The sequence below is a fragment of the Uloborus diversus genome, chromosome 2, assembly GCF_026930045.1.
Source record: "Uloborus diversus isolate 005 chromosome 2, Udiv.v.3.1, whole genome shotgun sequence".
Classification (NCBI taxonomy): Eukaryota; Metazoa; Arthropoda; class Arachnida; order Araneae; family Uloboridae; genus Uloborus; species Uloborus diversus.
In genome coordinates this window covers 63,971,838-63,996,147 of record NC_072732.1, presented here as the reverse complement: position 1 = coordinate 63,996,147, position 24,310 = coordinate 63,971,838, and the positions used below count along the sequence as shown (strand labels likewise).

Below are 24,310 nucleotides of genomic sequence, written 5' to 3'. Positions count from 1 at the left end.
CTGAATAACGGACACTCCGAATAACGGACAGTTATTTCACAAAAAAGTTTCCTTGCAATCGTAGTTCTTCCGGATTTTTTTCTTTTCACAGAATATCTTAGTAACTGCATGCCTTTCAAAGCTTTTCATCCTCCACAACTGATATTCCCCCCCCCCCCCCGTCATTTCCTTATCACTGTTTCTTGGAATTAAATGGATGGTAATTGGCAGAGGCAGTGATTGGGGCTTAAAAGTTGGGGGCAGAAAAAAAAACTAAAAGGCATGGTACTTTTTGCGGGCAGCAAAAAATGAAAAAGAAAAATAAGTCATAATTTTGTAACGGCTAGTTTTGAGAGTATTGAAGCAGATAAGTGAAAACTGATGTCAGTCTAACAATTAACGTACGTTTTTCTTAAGATTTTAATGAATTTTATACACAATAACTATTCAAAAGTTAAGATAAAAAAGAGGAAACTGGGCGCTTTTTCTAACTGGGGCTCACGGGAGATGCAATTGAGCAGACCGGCGCCGGTAGTAGTCGGCTTTATGGCGCCGTGGTTTCGTTGGGTTGTTTAATTTTTAGACATGAAAAAGATTTGCCCATATTCAAGGTCATATTGCCAACTGTCAATCATGCAATAGTGATACTCGAGATAAAATAAATAAATTAACCATAAAAAGTGTGTGAGGAGGAGGGGGGGGGGGTTGCTCCGCCGAATCGCCGCCGTTGGTAATGCAAAAAAGAGATGTCAAACTGTTTTAACTGATTGCTTTAATTGATTAAATGCTTTTTAAGACAAGTGTGTGCTGTCAGTATAAATTTATTAAGAAAAAACAGATTAATTACACTTGACGTAAAATGTAGTAAACCTTTCGCAATTGTTTCGATTGTGTTCTACAAAGGGAACAACAGCCCATTTTGAAAAAGGTAAATTAAGTAGTTCCTCCTAATAGCGGACACCTTCCAATAACGGACAAAACTTCTAGTCCCTTGACTGTCCGCTATTCGGAGGTTTCACTGTATTTACTTTTCTTTCTCAAAAAAAAAAAGACAAGCCGAAAATTTTTTAAGCGCATGAAGTACATTTCTAACTATTAATTTCATATATACAAATTTTTTCCTTTAAAAAATAAAGAAAACACAGTTATAAAAACATTTCATCAGGGAATAATGCGATCTTACATGAATTGTGCAAAACTTTCGTGCCGGAAATATATCTCCCTCACTTTTTCTTTTATTCAGATGTTTTCCTTACAATGTATGATTCTGGAAAATCAGAAATTTAGTTTTGATTTAGTTATTTTACGTTCTGTTTGTTTAATGGTTGGACAATTTTTCCAGTTTTTTGTTTCATTGTTACATACATTCATTGAGTATGGTGTTAACTGTTACATTTGATAGTATTTTGCTGTACAAAAACCTTTTAGCTATGTACTTCTTTTATAATAGCATTTCAAATCAGCCAATTTCATTTGAACGTGTGAATCCAGAAGGTTCTTCAAAATCTTTCGTCTGTAACAACCCAAAACATCTAGTTTTTGAAATCACGCAAATTGAAAATAAACATTCTGAAAAGAGAGAAAACAAATCGTAACGAGTAGATCGTTCTGTTAGAGCAAATTGGGGAGGGGGAAGGGAGGGTCCCAAAAGTCAATTATTATAAGTGTTGCAGCTGAATGCATAGCTCGTTTAGCCTATATTTTCATTCATATACTTGACCAAATGGTTTTCAGTCCAAAATAGTGAATTTAGACCAATTTTCAGTACCCCAGTGACAGCTGTACTATTTGTATTTAATGTTCGTTTTTTTTTCTTTTTCTTTTCTCCCTTCAGAAAAGGACATTCGCTATTCTCTTCATTTTCATTGAACTATTCAAAAAAGAAAAAATCATGATCTTTTTTTGTTATAAGATTTTGGAAGATAAGTTGTTACTATATAAACTCTTCCCAAAACTGGGGGCATTGCCCCCTTTGCCCCCCCCCCCCCATAAACCCACCCATGCTCTTCTAAACTGTTCAAAAACAAAAAAAATAATGATTTTTTTTAAATTTTTGGAAGATGTGTTGTAACTACATAAAGTCCTCCCAAAACTGGGGGGGCATTGCCCCCCTCCGCCCCCCCATAAATCCGCCCATGAGAATGCTATTACTTGCAATATTTGATTAATTATTGTAAAAATAATGTAATCCTAATGTTAATTATTTTTAAAAGATTTTTTTTAAGTAAATGCCAACTTTTTAAATCAAAGTTGGCATACATAAACCAAACTGACCTTTCTGTGCCTAATGATGATTTGTTGTCAATCCTGACATTTACCCTAAACAAGGTGTGTTTCCACAAATATTTTCCCAGCTACAGCACTGAATGCAAGCCAAGCGATATTTGTTTGTTGCAATAATAAGTTGATTTTAAACAACCTTGCAATAATTCTATCATTATGAAAATTTTAATGGATTTCTTAAGAAAACGGATATTTAATCCATCGACAATAAATCGAAAACTGACGGAGCAATTTCATTACCTATAATTATAATTGGAACATTTTCTGTTGCAGCAAGATAGCATAAGTATCTAGTTTTTGAATCAAAGAATTGAAGAGATACTTACAAGTCTATATTTTAAAAAAAATCTTATTAATACTGGAGACTTTATGAGGTAGAAAATTAGCTGATAATGTTGATTTTTAAAACATGAAACTTAATAACCAGCAATTCTGCAAAGGTAGAAACGCAGGTTCCCCCTTATTTCCAGAATATTTTAACAAGCACACGAAAATCAATTCAAACATTTGCTATACAGCAGTCGTATAGTCCTGGAGGTGAGGATGCTCAGAGATACAGTTTAAACATACAATCCTTAGATACTGAAATTATGTTGAATGTACTTTATATTAAGGTCTAAGTACTTTAGAAATAAGAAGCATAACTTTCAACAAATAGTGTTGAATATCGCTTTTCATAAAACAATAATGATCCTACATTACTGCCATTTATTGACAAGATGAAGAAGTGTAAAGATGTTAAAAAAATATAGCATCATTAAGGGTTGTTTAAAAACTTTAAAATGAAGGAGTAGTTCCTGAGATGATTACTGTCCACCTTACCCTGACGACAGAGGACCAACAGGGGAATCTTTCCTCCAATTCTATGCAGATGTTTTCCAACGAGTCATACCTAGTGATAACACAAAAACAAGCCATTCCAACAGACCAAGACAATGAACTGAGGGTTATATTTTAGTTCGTTATAAACAACTTGTTTAATGCTACGTAGAGGCAGAGGAGAATTTGGTTGGGTCATAAGAGATCCAGTTTTAGCAAGTTGACCTGCCTGCTCATTTCCGAAAATGTCATAATGTCTCGGAATCCACTGGAATACAACACTTTCCCTAGTTTTCATTAACTTGATACAGTTTCATTCTACAGGAATGGGCATGAGCTTCTATTTTAATTATACTTTGTATTTGGTATTTGTAAAGGACAAATAATAAAATTTAAAAGCAGGTAAGCGTCATACAAAATTTGTAATTGGAATTATATTTCAGAAGGTAAGTTAGGGGAAAATATGAAAACATCATATTTTGAAACACAAATAAAAAACCTAAAACAAGAATTTAACGATGCCAAAAAGATAATTTGAAAAAATAAATAACATATGAGGCAGGTTTTTAAAGTAAGTACCGTTTTGAAATTAAAAAAAAAAAAACAAGTACAGATAGAGCGAAGAAATTTATTGCACAAACATTTACCACCCTTACCCTATTTTTCGACATTGTCCCATGATTTTCCAAGCATATTTCATAGCATGGTACAGGATTTTGTGTACCTATTCGTAGAAAGTTGCAGCCTGTGTAGACAACCATGGGGTAATATGTTCTCCGAGCTCATCATTGATGTTGTGCCATCAACCCAAATGCCAAAACAAATGAAAGTTGCCGCAAGCCAGGTCGAGGCAGTCCGAAGAATTTCACAAACGTCCTAGCCAAGGCCCTGTAAGTCCTCATGGCTGAATATACAGGCGGCAACTTTCCACAAATAGGTATAGAAAAACTTGTATCATGCTCTGACAAATGCTTAAAAAATCTCGGGAGCAATGTCGAAAAATAGCGCAAGGGTGGTAGATTTTTGTGCAATAAATTTCTTTGTTTCATTTATACTTGTATTTTTTTTTATTTGAAAATGGTATTTACTTTAAAACATTCCTCATACCTTCAAGAAAACAAAAATAGACAAACAATTATGCATAGCAAAAGTGTTAATAATACTGAAAATAATGATAAATAATAAGAAAAAGTATAAAAGAAAGAAATAAATGAAAATAAATAAACAAACATAAGAATTGTGTACTTTAAACTAACCTTGGAGTCATGCCTAGAATTATTGTTTCGTTCTTTTTTATGATTAGATTCGCCGTTTTGATTGGGAGTTGAGGTAGCTAAAGGGAAAGGTGAAGATGTTGCTTTATGTAATGGTGAAGACGATGAGCGATGCCTTTGCTCATTTTTTGTTTTATTGGCATCAGTTCTTTCAATAGGACCAGAATCACGTCTACGTTGATTTTTTTCTAAATTACTACTTTGGCGTTCTTTAGCCTTATCTTGGCACTTTACTAGGTTCTCATTTTCACCTCTTGTTCGTCTGTTGTGTTCTTGTCTATTTGAGTGGTTCTGTAATAATTTGGTCATGTTTACAAGAGATAAAATAAACTCTTCCAGAATAAAATTAACTTATTTTAAGCAATAAAATTAAAAAAGAAAAGATATAGAAAACATAATTGTGCTATAAATGAAAACCTCAGAATGAAGCAACTTTGAAAATAATTTATAAAAAGTTACTAAAGGCTGAAAATGAAAATAGGAGGTATTGATTAAAATAAAAAACCAGAAAGGCCTTGTATTGAAGGCCCACATAAGGTTTGTAAACACATGATGTAAAATATGTGGTGTTCAGTCTGAATTTGTGATACAAAGTACAAAGATGATGAATAAGTCTTTGCAAAGGGGGGGGGGGTGGCGGTAGAGTTGCAATATGGTAGTTTTTGGCAAAGGTCATAATTTTCAACAGATTTTCCCACTCTTTCTACAACAGATTTTAACTGTGTACTTCCCCCAAAACTCGGAAAGTATGGAATCTACAGTCTGAGCTTTAGATATTGAGAAAAGAAAGTAATACAGTAGACCCTCGTTTTATGCGGGGGTTACGTTCTATGGAAATGCCGCATAAAGCGAAACCGGGTAAATTGAGACCTAATACTAGTGTTAAAATAGGGGTTTGGTTCCGCAGACAACAAAATACCTCATTCTAGCGATGACTAATTGTGTAATAAGTTTAATGTGTACTTATATCAACTTTTATGCACAACATGCATAAAGAAAACATAAATTAATATTGTGTTCTGTTTATAAAGAGGAGCTGGCTAAGATAGTCTTTTGGCAGTCACTGAGAATTTTTCTCTAATTCTTTGAGGAGCATCAACGCATCCATGATCACTTGCGTCATTTCCATGATAGAATCTTCCTTCACTAACAAATCAGAAAGATCATTTCTATTGTCTAGGAATGGCTCACAAATTTTCAATGTGAATGTTTTTCGTTGTGCGTCACCGACCTCAGTATCCTCGTTGGTTTTGGCTTCCTTTGTCACTCCTAAAAGCTTTTCTTATAGAAGTCCTGAACTGTGTGAGTTTAATAACTTTACTTCTGGAAAGAGCTCTGGAACCAATCGCATAAAATGTCTCCAGTGGCCCAAGCTCAATTATTAGCACGCCAAAATGCAGTTGATTACGCAAAATCTGCAATCTTAGGGAGTTTGGGTTTTGAATGAAAGGACAATTTTATCTGTTTGCATTGCTACATCCGCATAAAACTGAAACTCATCCGCGTAAAATAAAATAAAGGTGTCAATCCTTAAACCTCGTAAAATGAACCCGGGTAAAACGAGGGTCTACTGTACAACACATAAATATGAACAAACATTTAGTGTGATTATGCTTTTATGAGATTATGCTTTTATGACAGGATGCACTAATTTCAGGGGCATGCACGAGGTGGGGGTGGGGACACCAGTTGGCCCAGGCCTGAAGGGGGCCCAATATTTTAAAAATGAGGTGTGACATATAGGGGTAAACAATATGGAGGGGGCTTTGTAATTCATTTTTGATGGGCCCCAAAATTTCTGTGCACTCTCTGACTAATTTTCAGATTAAGTTACCAAAAAGTCCTAAAAATCGTTTATACTCAATGACGAATAAGTAAAATTAATCATGAGAGCACTAAAATGATAGCAAAGCCCTAAATTAATAATTTAACATTTTACAACATTAATTTAATTGATTTGAAGAGATGGATTTGAACATACAAGGTACATTTTATAACATTTAGAACTTTTTATTACTCTTTTTTTCAAGAGGTCATTTTTTCCAGAAAGAGCTACAATGGGGTAGTTTCCTTCAGTCAAAAGTACTACTTTAGTCATTGCAATGGATAGAATGAGCAAAAAAAAATAACATGGGCCCAGAAAATACTTTCATTTTCCCAACAGTTTTTTTTTTTAGTTAATTTTTCAATATGTCTGATTTTTCAAACAAGGCGTGGTCTTTATGACGTCACAAATGATGCACTTTGCCCCATCTTTCTAATACGTTTCCACGTTATGATAATCAAGCAGCGAATTAAAATTGCGCTCTACGCTTGCTATCAACCATATCATTGCCAATACACGAGAGTAAAGATGCGAATTAAATATTTAGCTCTGTGAGTGGCAACACAGATTGACATTTCATCATTTGTGTTTTCTTCCCCAAGAAATGTAAACAATGAAAGCTCACCGATTTAAGTAATTTTTCAAAAATATCAAACTTAAATTATTATTTAAAAAATGGTCAGATCCTATGTTTTTAAGCATGCCCTTTCAGAAAAAAAAAACTTTTAAAATTTTGGAAATGACCCTATTTACGAGGTTGCCAGTGATCAAGGTTTTTACCAAGTTGAATAACATTCAGCAGCAATCATGTGAATGGATTCAACTAGAACTTTAGACTTATCTCCACTGCAATAGCTACATGCAAAGTGTTTGAAATTCTATCTCATGTAAAAATAATTTTGCAAGTCATGAAACACATAATATTTTAATTCATTTTTAGCCGGTTTAAAAATTTGAATAAATACAGGCTGAGCAGGGCCTGTGCTAAGCATTTGCCACCGAGCGCCAAATGAGATAAAATGGTAAACTAAGCAAAACATACACTAGAACCTTGTTTATCCAGCTCTTGTTGATCCAGGTTAAATTTGCAAAACATAACTACAAGTTCATCGAACATTTGTTTTTTATTTTGATTAAATCACAGCTCCTGCATCAATTTTTCAGCAAATTTTGGTAATCTAACAAACACCATTGCGGCTTAACAATCATGATAAAGTGTTAGATTGACTTTGTTTTATTGAAAAACATGTGTTTGGACCAGAAGATAATGAACCAAATCTGACTAGAAATTATGCGAAAAATTATTTTGATATTTTTAAATGTCTTTTTTCAATTCTATGTAACTTTATGGCGTTGGAGTTATTTATTTATTTTTTTTTTTTTGTCGTAATTGACAGTAAACTTATTTAAAGATTTGCTTTGACTATTAACTATACCACTTGGATTATTCAGATTTTTGATCATCCGGATTGCCGTTAGTCTCAATTAGTCTGGATAAACAAGGTTGTACAGAGCTTGGATTTAGCAAAAGTACTGGCGACCAGAAAATTCTTTTAAATGTTCATAGGAAAATTAAAACATTCTTTTCAATTCTTAAAATTATGTCAAAAGATTATTAAAAATTCCAAAAAAAAAAAAACCAGATTAGTGTCTGCTTAAATTTAAGCATATGCTTTATCTTTAAAATATTAGGAGTTTGCATTTTATATTTTTCAAAATTATAATCAACACTCTGATTAAAGTTTTTTATGGAAAGGAATTTATTAAAATTTGTTTTTGTCTAAGACTTTTCCAACTCGGTTAATACTTTTGAAATTTGGCTAATTTACTGGCCAACAATTTGAAACCCCAAGCTCTGGGTGAGCATAACTGATGAACCAGATTTCAAAAAATAATATTTTCAAAACTACACAACATATTAGAACAAGTGATACCAAGTTTTTCATCCAATAAAGCTTAATTACATAAATAAGCAATATGTGAACACATTGTGCAAAATGTTCAACTTCAAATGCTCAATGTTGCAGCCTTTTGTTATGCAACAATGTTCAATCTGTAATCCAGTTCATTCCATACATTTTGTAGGATCACTCTGTCAATGGCTCATAACACTGCACAAAAGTGTTCTTTGTAGTATTTTCAGTATTGGTGGTTGATAAACATTGTCCTTGAACTTACCCCATAAAAAGAAATCACATAGCATGTGAAATGAACTAAATTACAGATTTTAGCGTTTGTCATGTGTAACGAAAGGTTCACACATCCAAACAATTGTGACTGGAAAAAAAATGGTACATTTCTCTTCACATTTATCTACCACATGTTGTAACATGTGCACGTGCAGTAGTTTTGAATATACGATTTTTTTTAAATTGGGTCCATCCTTTGTGCTCACCTCGTGTATTCACTTCCATTTTTTTCACAAGAGAAGAAATGTATATAAATTACATAATTTAAAAAAATTATTATACATTTTACAAATAAAAAAGCTCAATACTCACTCTCCTTAAAACAAGAGTTCTGTCATTATTTTCATCCTCATCAGGCGTTGGAGGAAGTGGCCGATGAGGAGCATGATTGACTGGAGTTGAACCTGAAATAAATAAATGAAACTACAACTTTACACTGCAGATGTGCAACAACCATTTATCAATACTTTATTCATTAATTATCATTGTGTCTATTTGCTTTCCTGCAAGTGTTTTAATTAAAAGGCAGAATAATTAATCCATTTTTTTTTATATAGAGGGAGACAGAATTTTGTTTTTCAAGGCAGAAAAATGGCCTTCATTCTCAATTCTTACGCACTACCATAACCAAGCTATGAAAGTAGGTCTGAGTTTGAAGGCAGAAAAGTACCTTCATTTACAGTTCTTTTGTACAACTATCACCAAAACATGTAAGTAGTGCAACTGTTTCTACAATGAAGTAAGTGTAAATGAGTGGCTATATTTCCCATGTGTCTGCATCTTTTCCGCATTGGTGGTTGATGCTTACTGAAAAGCAAGTAGTTGAACAACATTTCGACGACATTTAACCATTTACAGTAGTATATTAATTTACATTCTTTCATAAGTATTTAAAAATGAAAGCAGATCACAATTTTTGACACTCTGTTCAGCATTTTCATCCCTTCCTTCAAAACTGTCTCTACTACAGGTCTTGAATAAAGCTTCCCTTCCTTAAAAATAATATTATGCGCTACTTGGAAAATAAAAGTTAACACAAGCTGATTAGAGAAGGTTGATGAGTGTATTTGAAAAGCCAAGATATGAGTGAAGCTGTGACAGATAAAGTGCAAAGTAGTGAGGGGTTACTGTCTGTTTGCGCACATATATATATTAATATATACACACACACTTGAACTTCGTGAATGGAAAATTCCCAAAACAAAGATAAATATTCCATCTTAACTGTACTTTATTATATCAGATTAATTATTAAGGGATTGTTATCTCCCCAGACCAGACAGTTTCATGTTTTTTTCATGTTTTGAGATTTCATCTAAACAAGGTTCAACTGCATATTTATCTACCAACTATCACAGATTAGATGAGAAAGGAATGATTTTTCAAAATCTAAAACTTAATTCAATTCTGGATTCAGTACTGCAAAACATATTTTAAATAGATTTTTTTGAAATAAATTGGAAAACATAAAAGTATGATAACATACCATCATGAATTTTATCATGATCAACTAAATTTCGAAGAGCTTCACTATATACTTCAGGAGGCCTGAAAAAACAATTAGATAAAGAAACAAAAACAATAACTTCTATAAATAAACAGTGTCAATTTTCCTCCTAAAACCCACTAAGCATGCAAGGAGATGCAAAAAGCAAATTTAAGCCCATTTACATTTGCACAGCAGTTTTTAAAATTATCATGCAGAAAAACTACACAACACTTGACAGACATATACATAATACTCTAAATATACAAAAATATCGACACAAAATAAGCGGTTAAAAAACATTTAGGATTATTACTACACTCATTTACATTTTCTTGCTACTAAAGAAATTTCTTACTTATATCCAAAACTTGCATAACTAAATATGTAAAACAAAACCGCAAGTTAGAACTATAGAAATGAGCTATGTTAAAAGCATATTTTTTCAAAAAGTATGTGCACCATTACTGAGCTACACTTTATCAGTTTGCAGATAAAGTGTGATATCATATAATGGCTTTCGGTTCTAAATTTAAGCAAAATTACATTATTTATGGTTTCTTACCTTGATATCCTATTTTCAATCGGATTTTCAGAGGCCCTTGAAATAAAGCACAAAACAAAAGGGGAGAAAAAATAACTAACAGCAATCAAAAGTACAGAAACATACAAAAGAAAGAAATTAAATATTTAAACCAGCAACTAAGATATACAAAATTGCATTCAAGACCATTTAAACAAACAGACCCCAAAATAAGCTAAATTAAAGAAAGAAATTCACCAGTGGAATACAAATAGAGCTTAACTGAGCTGGCATGCAAAAATGTTAGTCCCCAATTAAAATCAAGACACCACTAGCCAGAAAATTATATTCAAATTAATTTATGGGCCAATAACTAACCAAAAAAGAGCCTTTTTTTCTCAATTGAACAAAAATTTTGGGTTAAAACAACCTTCAGTTTAAATTTAAATTGAATGAACAATTCATTTCCACTTCTTTAAAAAAAATTTTAAAAACTACAAAATGAAAAAGTCTTCTTCTCACAGTTTCAGGGTATGAACTTTTCTCTCCCCCTTGAGGAGGGGGATAAGTAAAATGAAAACACAAAAATAACTTTTTCTCACATACAAAAATAACAACATTTCAAACATTTTCATGCATACTTAGTTAAAACTGAACAAGAACTGATGAAACATTAAATGATTATGAAGTTAAAGAAACTGATTTTAAGGAATGAATTTATTTATCAGTTAGCAGAACAAAGGGGTTTATTAATATTTTGGTTCAGTAGGAAGGAATTATTTTTGAAATACCAAGGTGGTAAAAATAAATTGCAAGAATGTTTGATTGAAATGCTAAATATCCTACCAAAAAAACTAAACTAAGAAAACTACTTTTTAATGAATTTCTTTGAGATTTAGGTTTACAATTGCTTTAAGTAAAAGTAGCAGTGCATTTAAATTAAATGTGAAACTTGATGCAAAATTCTTGAATTATAGTTTTTTTATCTTTATTTTTTTCAACTTTGTGCTTGATATTCTTTCCACATTAAATTCTACAATATAATCTGTATCAACGCTCATCTACAAAAAAAAATTATGTGTCTAACAGTTCAAAATGACACATGAAAGCGAATGCATACAAATAGTAAATTGCATTTTTTAAATTCGAATTTCGCAGGAAGATCTGAATGATCTTAGAAAAATGAACATTAGCATTAGGAATTTTTCAAGTAATTGATGTGGCATACTGACTTAACCCTAGAGAAGTTGCGTTTCCTTTTGTTACGCTATTGCTCCCGCTTTGGTCTATTCCCCGCCGAAGCGATTCGTGAGACGAAAGCAGAAGAAAGGAAGTGCTGGGGAGAAAATGACTCCTGACTATGATGGCGCGCTATTGGTCTAAATGACCAACATACATTTCCAAAAGTTATGCAATCTTGAAATATCGAAGAAAATTCTCAGAACTAAGTGTGTGGGCTGGGGAGAGTCTGACCTTCAGCTATACAGATGAGCCCCATTATTAGAATAAGGGGTAGTGGGATAGAGCGAAATATCTGACAACGGGCGGGGAATCGACCGAAGCGCGACTTCTCTAGGGTTAAATCTTTGGAGGCGTTAAATAGGGGCAGGGGATATGCTTTGGGTTGGAATGAGGGCATAGGAAACATTGTAAATTGTTGTTGCAATTAAGCTGTGAGTTGAAGCAGCGACTACAACTCATGCATATGGAGAGAATACTACCAGATGTTTGGGGTGGGGAAATAGGATAATTATGATCATCTTTAGATAAATTATAGAATTCAATGCTATCAAACAATTTCTAACCCCCCCCCCCCCCAATGCCTAAATGTTTTAATATTTACTTTCTGATGGCTGAATTTCCTAAGAGTTTGTATACAGATACTGAATCTATTTTCCTTTGTTAATATATCCTATCACATTATGTCCTATTAATCATATATAAATATGACATTCTATCTATTTGCTATATCTGAATTTAATTCCGGGATCTCCTCAGTAACAGTGTGACTTCTGTTGTTTTTTTCAACTCAAGCATGAAGCAGTATAAATTATTGTGTCACAACTATTACAAAACATGCCTTGATATCTTTTACACAAATAATCTGTATTTTCAAACTATTGCGGGGTACCAGAGCAATTGGTGCCAAAAAATACTTGGTTATATTTTTCATTGGGTAAATCAATATGTTAGCTTTTGTTTTAATCCTGAGATTATTTTTTGAGTTATAGCAATGACATGCTTATTAAGAAATATTTATTCAAGTATGAATTGGAGTGAGTGCTTCAAAAAGTACTTAGCATCCTTTTCATCAGGGTCCAGTTATACACCAATAAGAGAAAAATAACTTATTTTTACACATCAATGCAAAATTTCAAATAGTGTGACTAAACTTTCTATAAAAAATCTACAAAATTTTTCTTTACCTTATGACATTTAGAAAAAAATAATTATTTAATTGAAATTGGATAGATGTATTATTTATTTTTCATTTCTTTAAGACTAGCCTTCGAAAAATTTTTTTTAAGTGCTTTACATTTAAGACATATAACAACTTTAAAATGTATTTTTTGTCATTTTCTTACAAAGGACGAGGTGGGTCAGATGCAAGGAGAGTCCCATCATTCTGAATTTGTCCCTCATCTTCTTCCTCTTCCTCTTCAGAATCAGAACCATTTCTATTCAACCCGGACTTCTCAGAGATAATACCATTTATTCCTGGAGGCGTTTCAGCTAAATTTGTAGATATTCTACAATTATTATTTCTATTTGATAGACTTCCAGCTCCTCCAATTGCTAATTCGTTTAATTGAGCAGCTAAAACTTCCAAATCCTACAAGAATAACAACATCATGAGCAAATGGAAGAACTATACTTCCCACTGAGAAGGTACATAGTAATTTTTGAAACAAAAATTCAAAATTTTAAAGGGCAAGACCATTGTCTATCCATTGCGAGAAAAGCTCCACCGAAATGATTATGAATGTCTATTGTTATAGCAACGAGGCATGTCTCATTTTTCCAAGGGAAGTTTGTTGTTGGAAAAATTTGTACGCCTGAACAAAGGTGAGAAGACAAGTGGCGAAATGGCTCAAAAAAAAAAAACTCCTGCTAACCCTTGCAGAAAACGAACCATGTCCGTTTCTATGGCAGTCGACGGGTTCAGACTTTACGGTGGAAGCTTTTCTCGTGGACAGACAGTACATCACAGTAACCTTTCGTTATATTGCTCTTTTTGAGAGTCAATTGAAAAACATGATACAACCAAGGTCATAAAAAGCAGCAATTCAATTAAGGTATAAATTAATGACAAATGTATGTACTTACCAAAAAAAGTTTATTACATTAAGACAATTTTCTTTTTAAAAACAAAAGAAAATGAGCTTGCTAATAGTTTTTTTAATATAAAGAAAATATTTTTAAACATTTGTATTGTTTTATGATGGAATACGAATCAATAGTTGCAACTTAAACTGCAACAAATTTAGATGTATGAGAAACATACCAGTTTTGTTCACTGATTATTTTTTTAAAAAATGGAGAAAATATTCTTTTTGAGGATTTTTTTTTTTTTTTTTGCTGTGAAGCAACATTGTTTTAAATACAATTTTTCAGGAGACGAATCGCACGATGTATTCGAATGAGCGATATGACAAGGCGCAGTGTAACGAGGGATTACAGTATTTTTTAAATTATTTTTTGGTGATTCAGGTTCAATTTAAATTACATCGATTACAAAGCAAAATTCCACTGCAATAAAACTATACAAAAGATAATTGCTAATCTACAAAAGACCTAAATGCTCAAATTGAGTATTTCTGTATTTTTTTTTTTTTTTTTTTTGTAAAAATGCCTAGGCGAGGTGAAAATCATTTTCTAAGAAAACAACACAACAAATTTAGAAAAAGTTAAATATATATATTTTTGAATAGTGTAAATAACTTTCAATATTTTAATAATAATCCAAAGAACATATTCTAAACAAATTAAATGTAATCAAGTTTTTGAAATGTTTTGTAGAAATATAAATACTTAAAATTATACAACAAGGAAATGTTTAGTCAGATTTCATAAATTTTGACTAAACACATTTGAAAACGCTATTTAGACCATGATATTGATAAAATTAGGAATGATATAAAACATATACCTCTGGTCTTCTAGCAGGAGGTTTAAATACACCAGAATTTCGATTCTGTTGTGATGACTGAAACGGAATCATTTGATTTTGACCATTTCTAGGTGGTGTAGCTGCTTTGGCTTTCCTGTTCCCATCAACAGGAATTGGTGGTAACGGTTTGCTAGGAGGTGGAGGATCTGGCACAACTAAAAAGCAATAACAATAATTTGATTCTTAAAATAAAAAATTTAAATTTCTTAAATTTTCTAGCACTAATTTGATATTAGAAATATAGTATAAAAACATGTTTGGCTAGCAGAAACACACAAGAAAAGTCTCAGCCATTGATTATTATCCTGCAAATTTAAATTTTTTGATTGTAGCTTAAAGTATTAAAATAGTCTCTCACCCCCCCCCCCCACCCCCCCCCCCCCCCCCCCCCCCCCCCCCCCCCCCGTTGATGTGCTGAATCTGAATTTTTAATCAATTCCATGATGAATATTTTCAAAAAAAAACTGTAAACTTAATTTTAAAGAAAAACCAATATTTAATGCACATAACTTGCTAAATTCAGTTACATAATATCCTCATATACAGGGTGTCCGTGAATTGACAAAGTGTGTTAATAGGTTTAAATTTATTTTGATTCTTGTCATTAGAAATTATTATTTTTTTATTAGTAAGCATTATCAATGATTGAAAAGACTTTTCAAGGACTATTTATAAGCTCAAAGATCTATTTATGATTAAAAGGAGTTTTAAAATTCTTTATTTGTTTGTCATTTTGTTTCAGTAATATCTAATTTCCGTATGTGAATTTGATTTTAGAAAAGGTGTTGAATTTCAAATTTATGCAAAAGGTTATCACTGCATTTAAAGTTACTGTGTTCTGATAAAGGGGGAAAGAAAGTACATTTAAAAGAAAGGGAAAACAATAAAAAAAATTTTTTTTTCAAATTCAGAACTTGTTTTTTCATTTCAGCCTGCAGACGATAATTTTATGATACTACTTTTTTCCCCTTTTAACAGATTTCATTTATTTTCATTTTTATTTTCAAATGCCAAACCGTTGGTGTCTATTATTTTATGGAATATCCCACTTAAAAGAATAATTTTTCTTGGAAAATAGGCTATTCCATTAAGAGGGCTCGACTGTGTTGGATAATTTGATGATCTAGTAAACATAGGATAATCAGTCAAATGAATAAAAAGAAAGAAAAAAAATCCCCTGACATTAAATACAAAAACTTTTTGAAAAAAAAAATCAATATAATAGTTTAATAAATAAAGTATTTGATTTGAAAAAAAAAGAAAAAAAAAGTCCTTTACTTAATATTTGCGGATGAAAATAAGAGGTTCTTTAAAAAAAAACTTTTAATCATAAATAGACTTTCGAGCTAATAAACAGCGCTCACAAAGTGGTTTCAGTCACTAATAATACTTCCTGATAACAAGAACCAATTACATAATTTTCCTATTAACACACTTTGTCGATTTGCATACGTGCCCTTAAGAGCTATCTCGTGTCGGGAATGTTTTACTAAATATCATGGCTAGGACTGGGGCACTGTATAAAAAGTTAAATTTTGTAACTTTTTCAAAATTTGATTTTTTGACAAAAAATTCGCAAATTTCGAGTCCTTGTACAATTATAAGATATTTTCAAAATGGAACTATATGCTTATCTCTAACAGTTTAGGAATTAGCTATTGCTCCACTTTTAGGGTGGACACCCTGTATATAACAGCGGATGATCGAGTAACCCGCATGTTTCAACAATGAAACTTGCGCCACGGCGTGATAATTTCACAATATGTTTTGTGTTTAACACGAAGGGAAAGGCTTTATTGTGAGGAGGCTGAACTTGATCCGGTAACTTAACTGTTTTACTGGTAAAACTGTGTCATTTCAGGGGAATGAAGAAACGAAAAAGCGGTCAACTATGAACGCTATCTACTGGAATTTAGGGTTCATCCACTGGAGTTAGGGTTAAAATTTCAACTATCAAAATATCACCGAATGGGCAATGGCTTTGTTAAAATGTGGAAGAAGGGAAGCAATTTTCACCCGTCAAACCGAGACGGGCAACTTTCTAGTTAAAGAATAAAAACCTGTTTTGCTAGCAGAAACATACAAGAAAAGTCTTGGCCATTGATTACCCTGCGAATTTAAATTTTTTAATTGTTGCTTAAAGTATTAAAATAGTTTTTTCTTTTTTTCATGTTGATGTGCTGAATCTAAATTTTTAATCAATTCCATCATGAATATTTTCATAATACCTGCACACTTTATTTTAAAGAAAAACCAATACTTAATGCACATAACTTGCTAAATTTAGTTATATACTAATATCCTCATATATATAATAGCCAATGATCGAATAACCCGCGTGTTTCAACAATAAAACTCGCGCCACGTCATGATAATTTGATAATATGTTTTGGTAATTTGGTAATGTTTAACATGCAGGGAAAGGCTTTATTGTGACAAGGCTGAACTCGATCCCGTAACTTAACTGTTTTATTAACAAGACTGTATCATTTCAGTGGAATGAAGAAACGAAAAAGCGGTCAACTATGAACGCTATCTACTGGAGTTTAGGGTTCATCCACTGGAGTTAGGGTTACCATTTCAACTATAAAAAATTTCACCAAACAGACAATGGCTTCGCTAGAAGCAATTTTCACCCGTCATACCCCTTGACGGATGATTTTCTAGTATATTTATAATACTTTGAAAGTATAGAAATTTTCAATACACACAGATTGTGATGTTCTGAGTTATCAATAAATAAAATATCACAAATAAATTTTTACCAATGAGTCTTTGTGGTGGAATAGGATGTCGAGGCGGTGGAGCAGGTGTTTCAGTTTGGAGAGCAGGGGCTGATGGAGGTTGAAAGCTGCTGCCAGAAGGTTTTGAGTCATTAGAAGTTAATGTCCTTCCTTCTTGCAACTGTTGGAAATTCCTTCTCAAGGTAGAATCTTGTTGTACTGGTTCTATTGAGCTAGGTTCGCCGGCTAATCCTACATCTTCTTCTTCCCCTTCACTACCACTATACCTATATTCTTCTTGAATGTCACCTAATTGAAATATGTTTAGTTATTAAGTGATGATTCACATGAACATATCAAAACAAATAAAAGCATCAACACAAAAACATGTTTTATCACAACATGTCGGAACTTGTGTTGAACTACTTTAAGCTTAAATTATATTTCTCCCATAAATTTCCCACATTAATACTAAAGTATTTTTACATACTTAATCCTGATGTTCTTCCTTTTCTTTATTTGTCAGCGATTTTAAGTAGCATTTGATTTTATCAGTTTTAAATTCATCTACATCATGTCCTCTTAGCAATCAAAGTAAAACAAGTCAAATGCAACATTAAAATTCCATCTATACTAAAACTGATCAGCATATAAAAATTAATTCAACTGCTTTTTAAGGCACAAATCCCCTTATAGGCAGGTTTCATTATTGCATGCTCATTAGGTGGGGAAAAAATATATATATATATTTATTTTTTTTAAATAAACATATTTTCCAAACTAAAAAATACCTGTATGTATTAAAATTCCACTTTTTTTGAGTTACTATCTATATTAGTCACTTGATTTTTACTTTAAATAAATTAGTAACCTCTTCTTTTAAAAGATTCATCTGTAAAACAGATCTTAAATGTCTACCTCTGTTGACATATACAGATTTTTAGGAAACTGCTTTCGAAACTTAAGTTTTTTTTTTTTCCATGCAGTTTTATTTTAATGGATTGCAGGAAGTTCCACATGCCTCCAAGATTCCTGTATATAACTTTTAATGCCAATTCTTGGCTTAACATATACTGGTTTGCAAACAAATAATCATATGATTTAACGATTATTTGCTTTGGTGTTTTATCACATAAATACAAGATAAAAGTTGAGGAATTTAAAAATAAGAGTAATAAAAGAAATGGTCTTATCTCTAGCACCTTTACCTCCTCTCTTGTGCTTGCGACATCGATCAATATGATCTTTAAGTTGGATACGAACTTGCCTTTCAGTTGGCTGGTCTCGAATAAAAGGATGCTTTAGTAACTGATCTGTATATGGCCTCTGTTGATAATCTTTCACTAAAACAGTTTCTATAAAACTATGAAATTTTTTATTCCACTTTTTTGATTTTAGCCTAGGCGGTGGATTCCTAGGGATCAGGAACAAGGCTCGCATAGGATGCATATCACATAATGCTGTTGGATAAAAGGTTCGTTATTAATTTCACAATACAAAATTAAAAGGAAAATAATTACAAAAATTGATATTTCCTTACGTTTGAGTTCTCTTATTCACAGAGTATGCAGTAAATATACCTTGTGTTTGAGATAGTGGAAATTAAAGCTAAACTAATCAAAGTTTTTTTTTTTTCAAATTAAAATAATTGCTAAAATAAACACCATAACTCAAGAAGATCTAATTATAAATCCCAATATGCTTAATACTTAATAGATTTCCCTTTAGAGCTAATGGAAAATTCATTTAATAGAAACATTTCCATACTGTTTTTTACATTAAAATTGAAGAAAAAAGGCTAATAAAGACTTACGTGGTTGAGATTCAGCCATTTCTAAAGCAGTAATTCCTAAAGACCATAGATCGCTCTAGAAAAGTATTTAAAAAAATTTCATCAATTATGGAAGTTCTATTCAAAAATGAAACTAAACTTTAATGAATTGTGGGGCCAACAAAATTTTTGAAATATGTCCTACACAAAGAAAAACTTCACTGTGGTTTGGCTCATATGCATGTTCTTACAGTCTATTATGAGACATATATTTTTTAATGGCCTATCTGTACAAACAAACATACATATATTATGGGCAGAACCTTTAAAAAAAAAAAAAAAAAAAGATTGATATTCTTTCTGGGATGACTAAACTGGAAATTTAGGTTGAAATTTGAAATTTAATTGGGAAGTTTTTCCTTAAGTAGGATTTCTTCCACTTAATAAATAAGAAAAAAGGATAAACTAAATACACATACCCTATTATCATAGGTAGCTTCAGGATTTTCATCACAGGCAATGACTTCAGGGGCCATCCTGTAATGATAATAATAATAGTTCTTTAAAAAATAAAGAGATTAAGAGATTAGAATTTATTAAACTTGATTTTTTTGTACATTTATTACGCGAGTATGCTTAAAATCTTACCAATATGGTGTACCAATGAAGGTGTTTCTTCTTCCAATCGTTCTGTCTAACTGAGCACTTACACCAAAGTCAACTAATGGGAAGATCATGAAGGAAATTAATATAATATATTTTAATTGAATAAAAAAAAAATCACAATCCGATTATAAGTTGGAAAGTTTCATTTCAACTAAAACTTTCAAAAAATGGATACATAAGAATCAAAACTTCTGGGGTTAATGATGAAAAAAAAAATATTTGTAGATGAAAGTAGAAAAGTAACTTGATAATAGCAGTTGCATGATCGAATTGATAGAAGTGGAGGATCATGAAAATGTACGAAATGCACGAAACAGAATCTCTGATCTTTCCAGTCACTTTGTTTAAAATAACTAAATGAAAAATGAGAAAAATGCAGAGCATATAGTAAATTAGATTGTTTAGACAAAATAATTAAGATAAATAATAAACTGTTATTAAATAGCAATATTTTTTTAATATTAGATTTCATTATTTTCAATGAAAGTATTTTCTAAATAACATATAATAAAATAACAAAAGTAGTAGTACAGAAATTGATTATACATCACATACAGGGGTTGGGCAACAAAACTGAAACATTGTCTATTATAGCATCACATTCTTGAAACTGGGTCAAGCAGCACCTGGTGATAGAAGTTCACTGATAATACTTAAAGCTAACAACAGCAATGTGTGAAGGTTGCTTGAATTAAGTTGTTACATGTATCTACATGTAATATGAAAGCTTTAAAAAAGACATCTTGTTAGCGCTCATCTCGTTAAAGAAACAGGGAGCAAATTCAGCATGTATTTCTGCATCGAGAGCTATAGTGTCGCCCGTCATGTTAGTATACTAATAAAAGGGACAAACAACATACAAAAGGAAAAACTGTCAAGGCTGCCAGAAAGAACTGTTGGGGCATTAACATTGGTATGTAGGTATGTATCCAAAAAAAGGTGAAATCAGAGTTGTTGCAGTAATCATGGGTGGATTCAGAAATTTTTGTAGGGGGGGGGGGTCAAGTTTCAATGACCAACGTTATACCTCCTAGGCAAAAGGTATTAGTTAAGCAGAGGTGCCTTGACTCCAAGGGTGGTGTGCACCCCTCCCTAAATGGGAGCAAAACCTTTTCAAATCCTTCCCCCTTGAATTTTTATCGCCGCAACTTGTGCTATGGATCATTTTCCCTCAAATTTTCATCAAAACGCAACTGCCCATTTCTTTAGGCATCAGACAGACTGGTCACATTACCATAAGCTTTGAAATGTAAGCAATTACAGCTATAAACTAGTTGGAAAATGCATGCACACACAACGCCCACACATGTGGTAAAAAAAGGTTAATATTGATTCCATGAACTTTTTTTTTTTCAGATTCAAAAAAAATGGACTTTTATAATAGTAATAGGTTCTTGTCACATGGGGGTCAGCTGACCCTTTTACCCTCCCATAAATCCGCCCTTGGCAGTGACTACAGATTTAAATTTGCATCTCTGTCGCACATCTGTTTTCACCAGAATGGTTTGTCATTAGCTTCACAAGTTTAGTATTTATAGATGGACAGCTTTACCATGCTCTTAGTTAACTATGCAAATGCAAAAGGTTGGCCTCAATGATGCCAGCAGCACAAGTCTTGAACTTTGTGTACAGCTAAAATATGAAGTATTTTTTAAACAGTCCACCTCCAGGATTTTCCACATAAGGAGACATGAATCACGACACTGCAGCTTGGACTGCTTTATCTCCACTGTAAAAAATAGATATCTTGCTATAGGCAGAAATGTCCTGCCATTCTCTAGGCTCATTGATTATTCTTGATTGATGGATACATCATTGCCAAAAACAGTAAGCTTGAACCTTTCAGGAGGATCCAGTGCACCCCATGCTCCAACAAGCATTGAAATTTGTCATGGTAATAATGTAGCATTGGTGATGCAAGGAAAGCAATTAAGTGAAGACGATTTACAGCTGCCAGCACAGTCACCAGTATCAAATGCCAAGCACGGATGCAAGGGAGGGGCGAGGGGGGCGATGGCCCCTCCCTTGAGGGATTTTGCACCGGCACTTTTTCCGAATTGAAGTCCTAAAACTCAACTGTAAGTCATCTTTGATGACGCTGAGGAAAGTAATGGGGTTCGAAAAATTTCGGTAACTGAAGTTTCAAAAAGGCAAATTTAGACGATATTTGCCAATAGTCCAGTCAATAGGTAGAAAAAAACGGGCTTGCCTTACAAAAAATGGGGTCAAAGATTTTATTTTTTAAATTTGTGTATACTAGTGCCAATATGGAAAAACCAAGTTATCCAACACGAAAGACCTCGGGAGAAGTTTTGGGGGCCGAAAACCCCCAAAAATTTGTGACTTTTTGTAGTATTTTCAAAATATCTCAAAAATGGTTAAAATTACAAAAAAACTTCCAATGCAAATGTTAAAGGGGATTAAATTTCCTTCAACTTTTGTCATTACAACATTTTTGTAGCATGAAAAGCAAGCGAGTTACAGCTTCTTGAAAGTCACACTTTTTCTGAACCCCCCAGCGAAGTGCGTGAAAGCGCATCGGATAACGGAGGAAAAAAGGAGAAACGCCGGCAGTCTGACCTTGGGAATCATTTGTCCTTCACAGTTGAGGGTAAATGCCTCCGTTCCCTTTAACTTAAACAAAACACTCCCATTCCATCCCCCCCCCCCCTTTTTTTTCTCCAAATGAGATGAATCGACTCAATAGCTACTCATGTTGGTCACTTCAGGGTTTGAGCGAGAGTATGTTTTATCAATTTGTGTGTTCTGTATTATAATTTTTTTCCTTAGAAATGATTATGCCTGACCAAGATGTTTTTTTTAATTGTTATAATTATTATTTGCGAAATCAGTTTGCATGAATGCGAAATAAAGTTTGTGAAGGAGAAGGGAATAGAAAATCTTCAAAGATGCAGCGCAAAACGGCAAAATGAAGAACATCAGCGTTTTTTGAAGTTCTTAAAAGAAGTGACAATTCACACTGCCTGTCACAAATGCTATATCAATGAGCAATCAATCTCTTCCCTTGAAGTAATGGTTGAACCTAACATGTTAACTAAATTCCTCAAGAAAGATTACTGGCAAATTATAACAACAAGAATTGTCTTATTCAACTTCTTGAGACATATTTCGAAGAGTGGCATTGAAGTCATGCAGACTCAAGATGATGCCGACTTACTTACTGCTCTTTCAAAGGCAAAAGAAATTGAAAAGGTTGTTATAGTGGGCGAGAGGATATAGATCTGTTGGTACTGATGACAGTTTTAGGACAGCCTTTCAGCAACTTGTTCTTTTTAAAACCTGGAAGAGGGAATGCTTGTGATTTGTTTTTTTCCCCACTATATCTTTTAAGTTTGACCCCAGCGATATTCTTTTCATCCATGCGTTTAGTGGGTGTGATACGATTTCGGCAATCTTTGGCCAAAGCAAAATTAAGTTGTACAAAATAGTCAAAAAAAAAAAAAAAAACCTCTTGAAATTAAGGAAGCTATTGAAGTATTTATGAACCCAATCTGTCATCATGATGCCTTAGCTGCAGCTGGAGAAAACATTTTACAAATATTATACACAGGTGACGTAAAGTATTTGAACCTATCTTTGGATACTTTGCAATTTAATCTTTTTATGAAACTAGAATACAGGGCTAAGATAAATCTTGCAGGGCTACCTCCAATGTGCAGGGAGGGGGATGCTGGACGTTATCACTCATATTGGTTCTACCACCAAATTCAAAGTTGTTTGGGTAACATAATTGAACCAGAGAAATGGGGTTGGGAACGCAGAAAGCAAGGTGTAATGCATGTTGACACGAAAAGAGATTCGCAGTTACTCAGAATCTTTTGAAGATTGTGCCTTGTACCTGCAAGAAAAATTGTACTGGAGCCTGTTCTTGTCACAAGGCAGGTTTAAAATGCTCCAGCACGTGCAAACACTGCAGTGGCACAAATTGTGAAAATGTTGCAGAAATTTCATCTTTGGATGAGACTGCTGAAGAAGATGATTTGTTCCAGGAGCTTTTGGAATTACTGCAACAAGGAGATGAACAATTAAAGGACCACAGCTTCTTTCTACCCCCTACAGATTCTGAACCGGGAGAACCTGGACCTTCAAAACGGCTTCGAAGAAGATACACAGCGTATTCTGTTGTCCTTTCTCTATTTGCTTTAAGGTCGAAAGAATCTCTCTGTAATTTAGATCTGTATTATTCTGTCTGTAATTAATCTGTATTAAGCTTCTACATCTTGATTTTCATTTTGAAAGGTAATTCTTTTGGGTTTTTCATGCCTCAAAAAGTCAGTTTCTGCAGAATTTTTTCAAAGTGTTCATTACGTATTACTATTGTACCTTTATTTACGCATTATTATATCTATTGTTTGCTTATCATCACCCTAACATTTATTCATTCACATTTATATTCGAAAATTGCATTTTCGCTTGTAATAGAATAGATGATACGAATTATGTGCTTTAAATGAATGAGAAGATTATGTAATTCAATTACAGACTGCAATATAAATCATATGTTATTGGAGTCTGATTGAAGACTACCTCTGTCAGACTAGAAATATTAGTTCGTGAGCGGTGGGGGAGGGTTTATTATT

The 24,310-nt window shown here is 32.8% G+C and overlaps 1 protein-coding gene across 6 annotated transcripts in view; it reads right to left on the bottom strand.

Moving 5' to 3' along the window:
• Positions 1-24,310, bottom strand: part of LOC129235199 (serine/threonine-protein kinase mig-15-like) — a gene marked incomplete at its 5' end in the record, with an annotated part of 59,812 nt that overhangs the window by 24,209 nt on the left and 11,293 nt on the right. For 4 of the 6 annotated variants that reach the window (XM_054868899.1, XM_054868900.1, XM_054868902.1 and 1 more), the window contains 11 exon segments: positions 4,338-4,646; positions 8,682-8,773; positions 9,856-9,917; positions 10,421-10,456; positions 12,964-13,211; positions 14,529-14,704; positions 17,315-17,581; positions 18,475-18,732; positions 19,086-19,140; positions 19,523-19,580; positions 19,692-19,764. In XM_054868899.1, the coding sequence (XP_054724874.1) occupies positions 4,338-4,646; positions 8,682-8,773; positions 9,856-9,917; positions 10,421-10,456; positions 12,964-13,211; positions 14,529-14,704; positions 17,315-17,581; positions 18,475-18,732; positions 19,086-19,140; positions 19,523-19,580; positions 19,692-19,764 (1,634 nt within the window). 6 annotated transcript variants of the gene reach the window in all.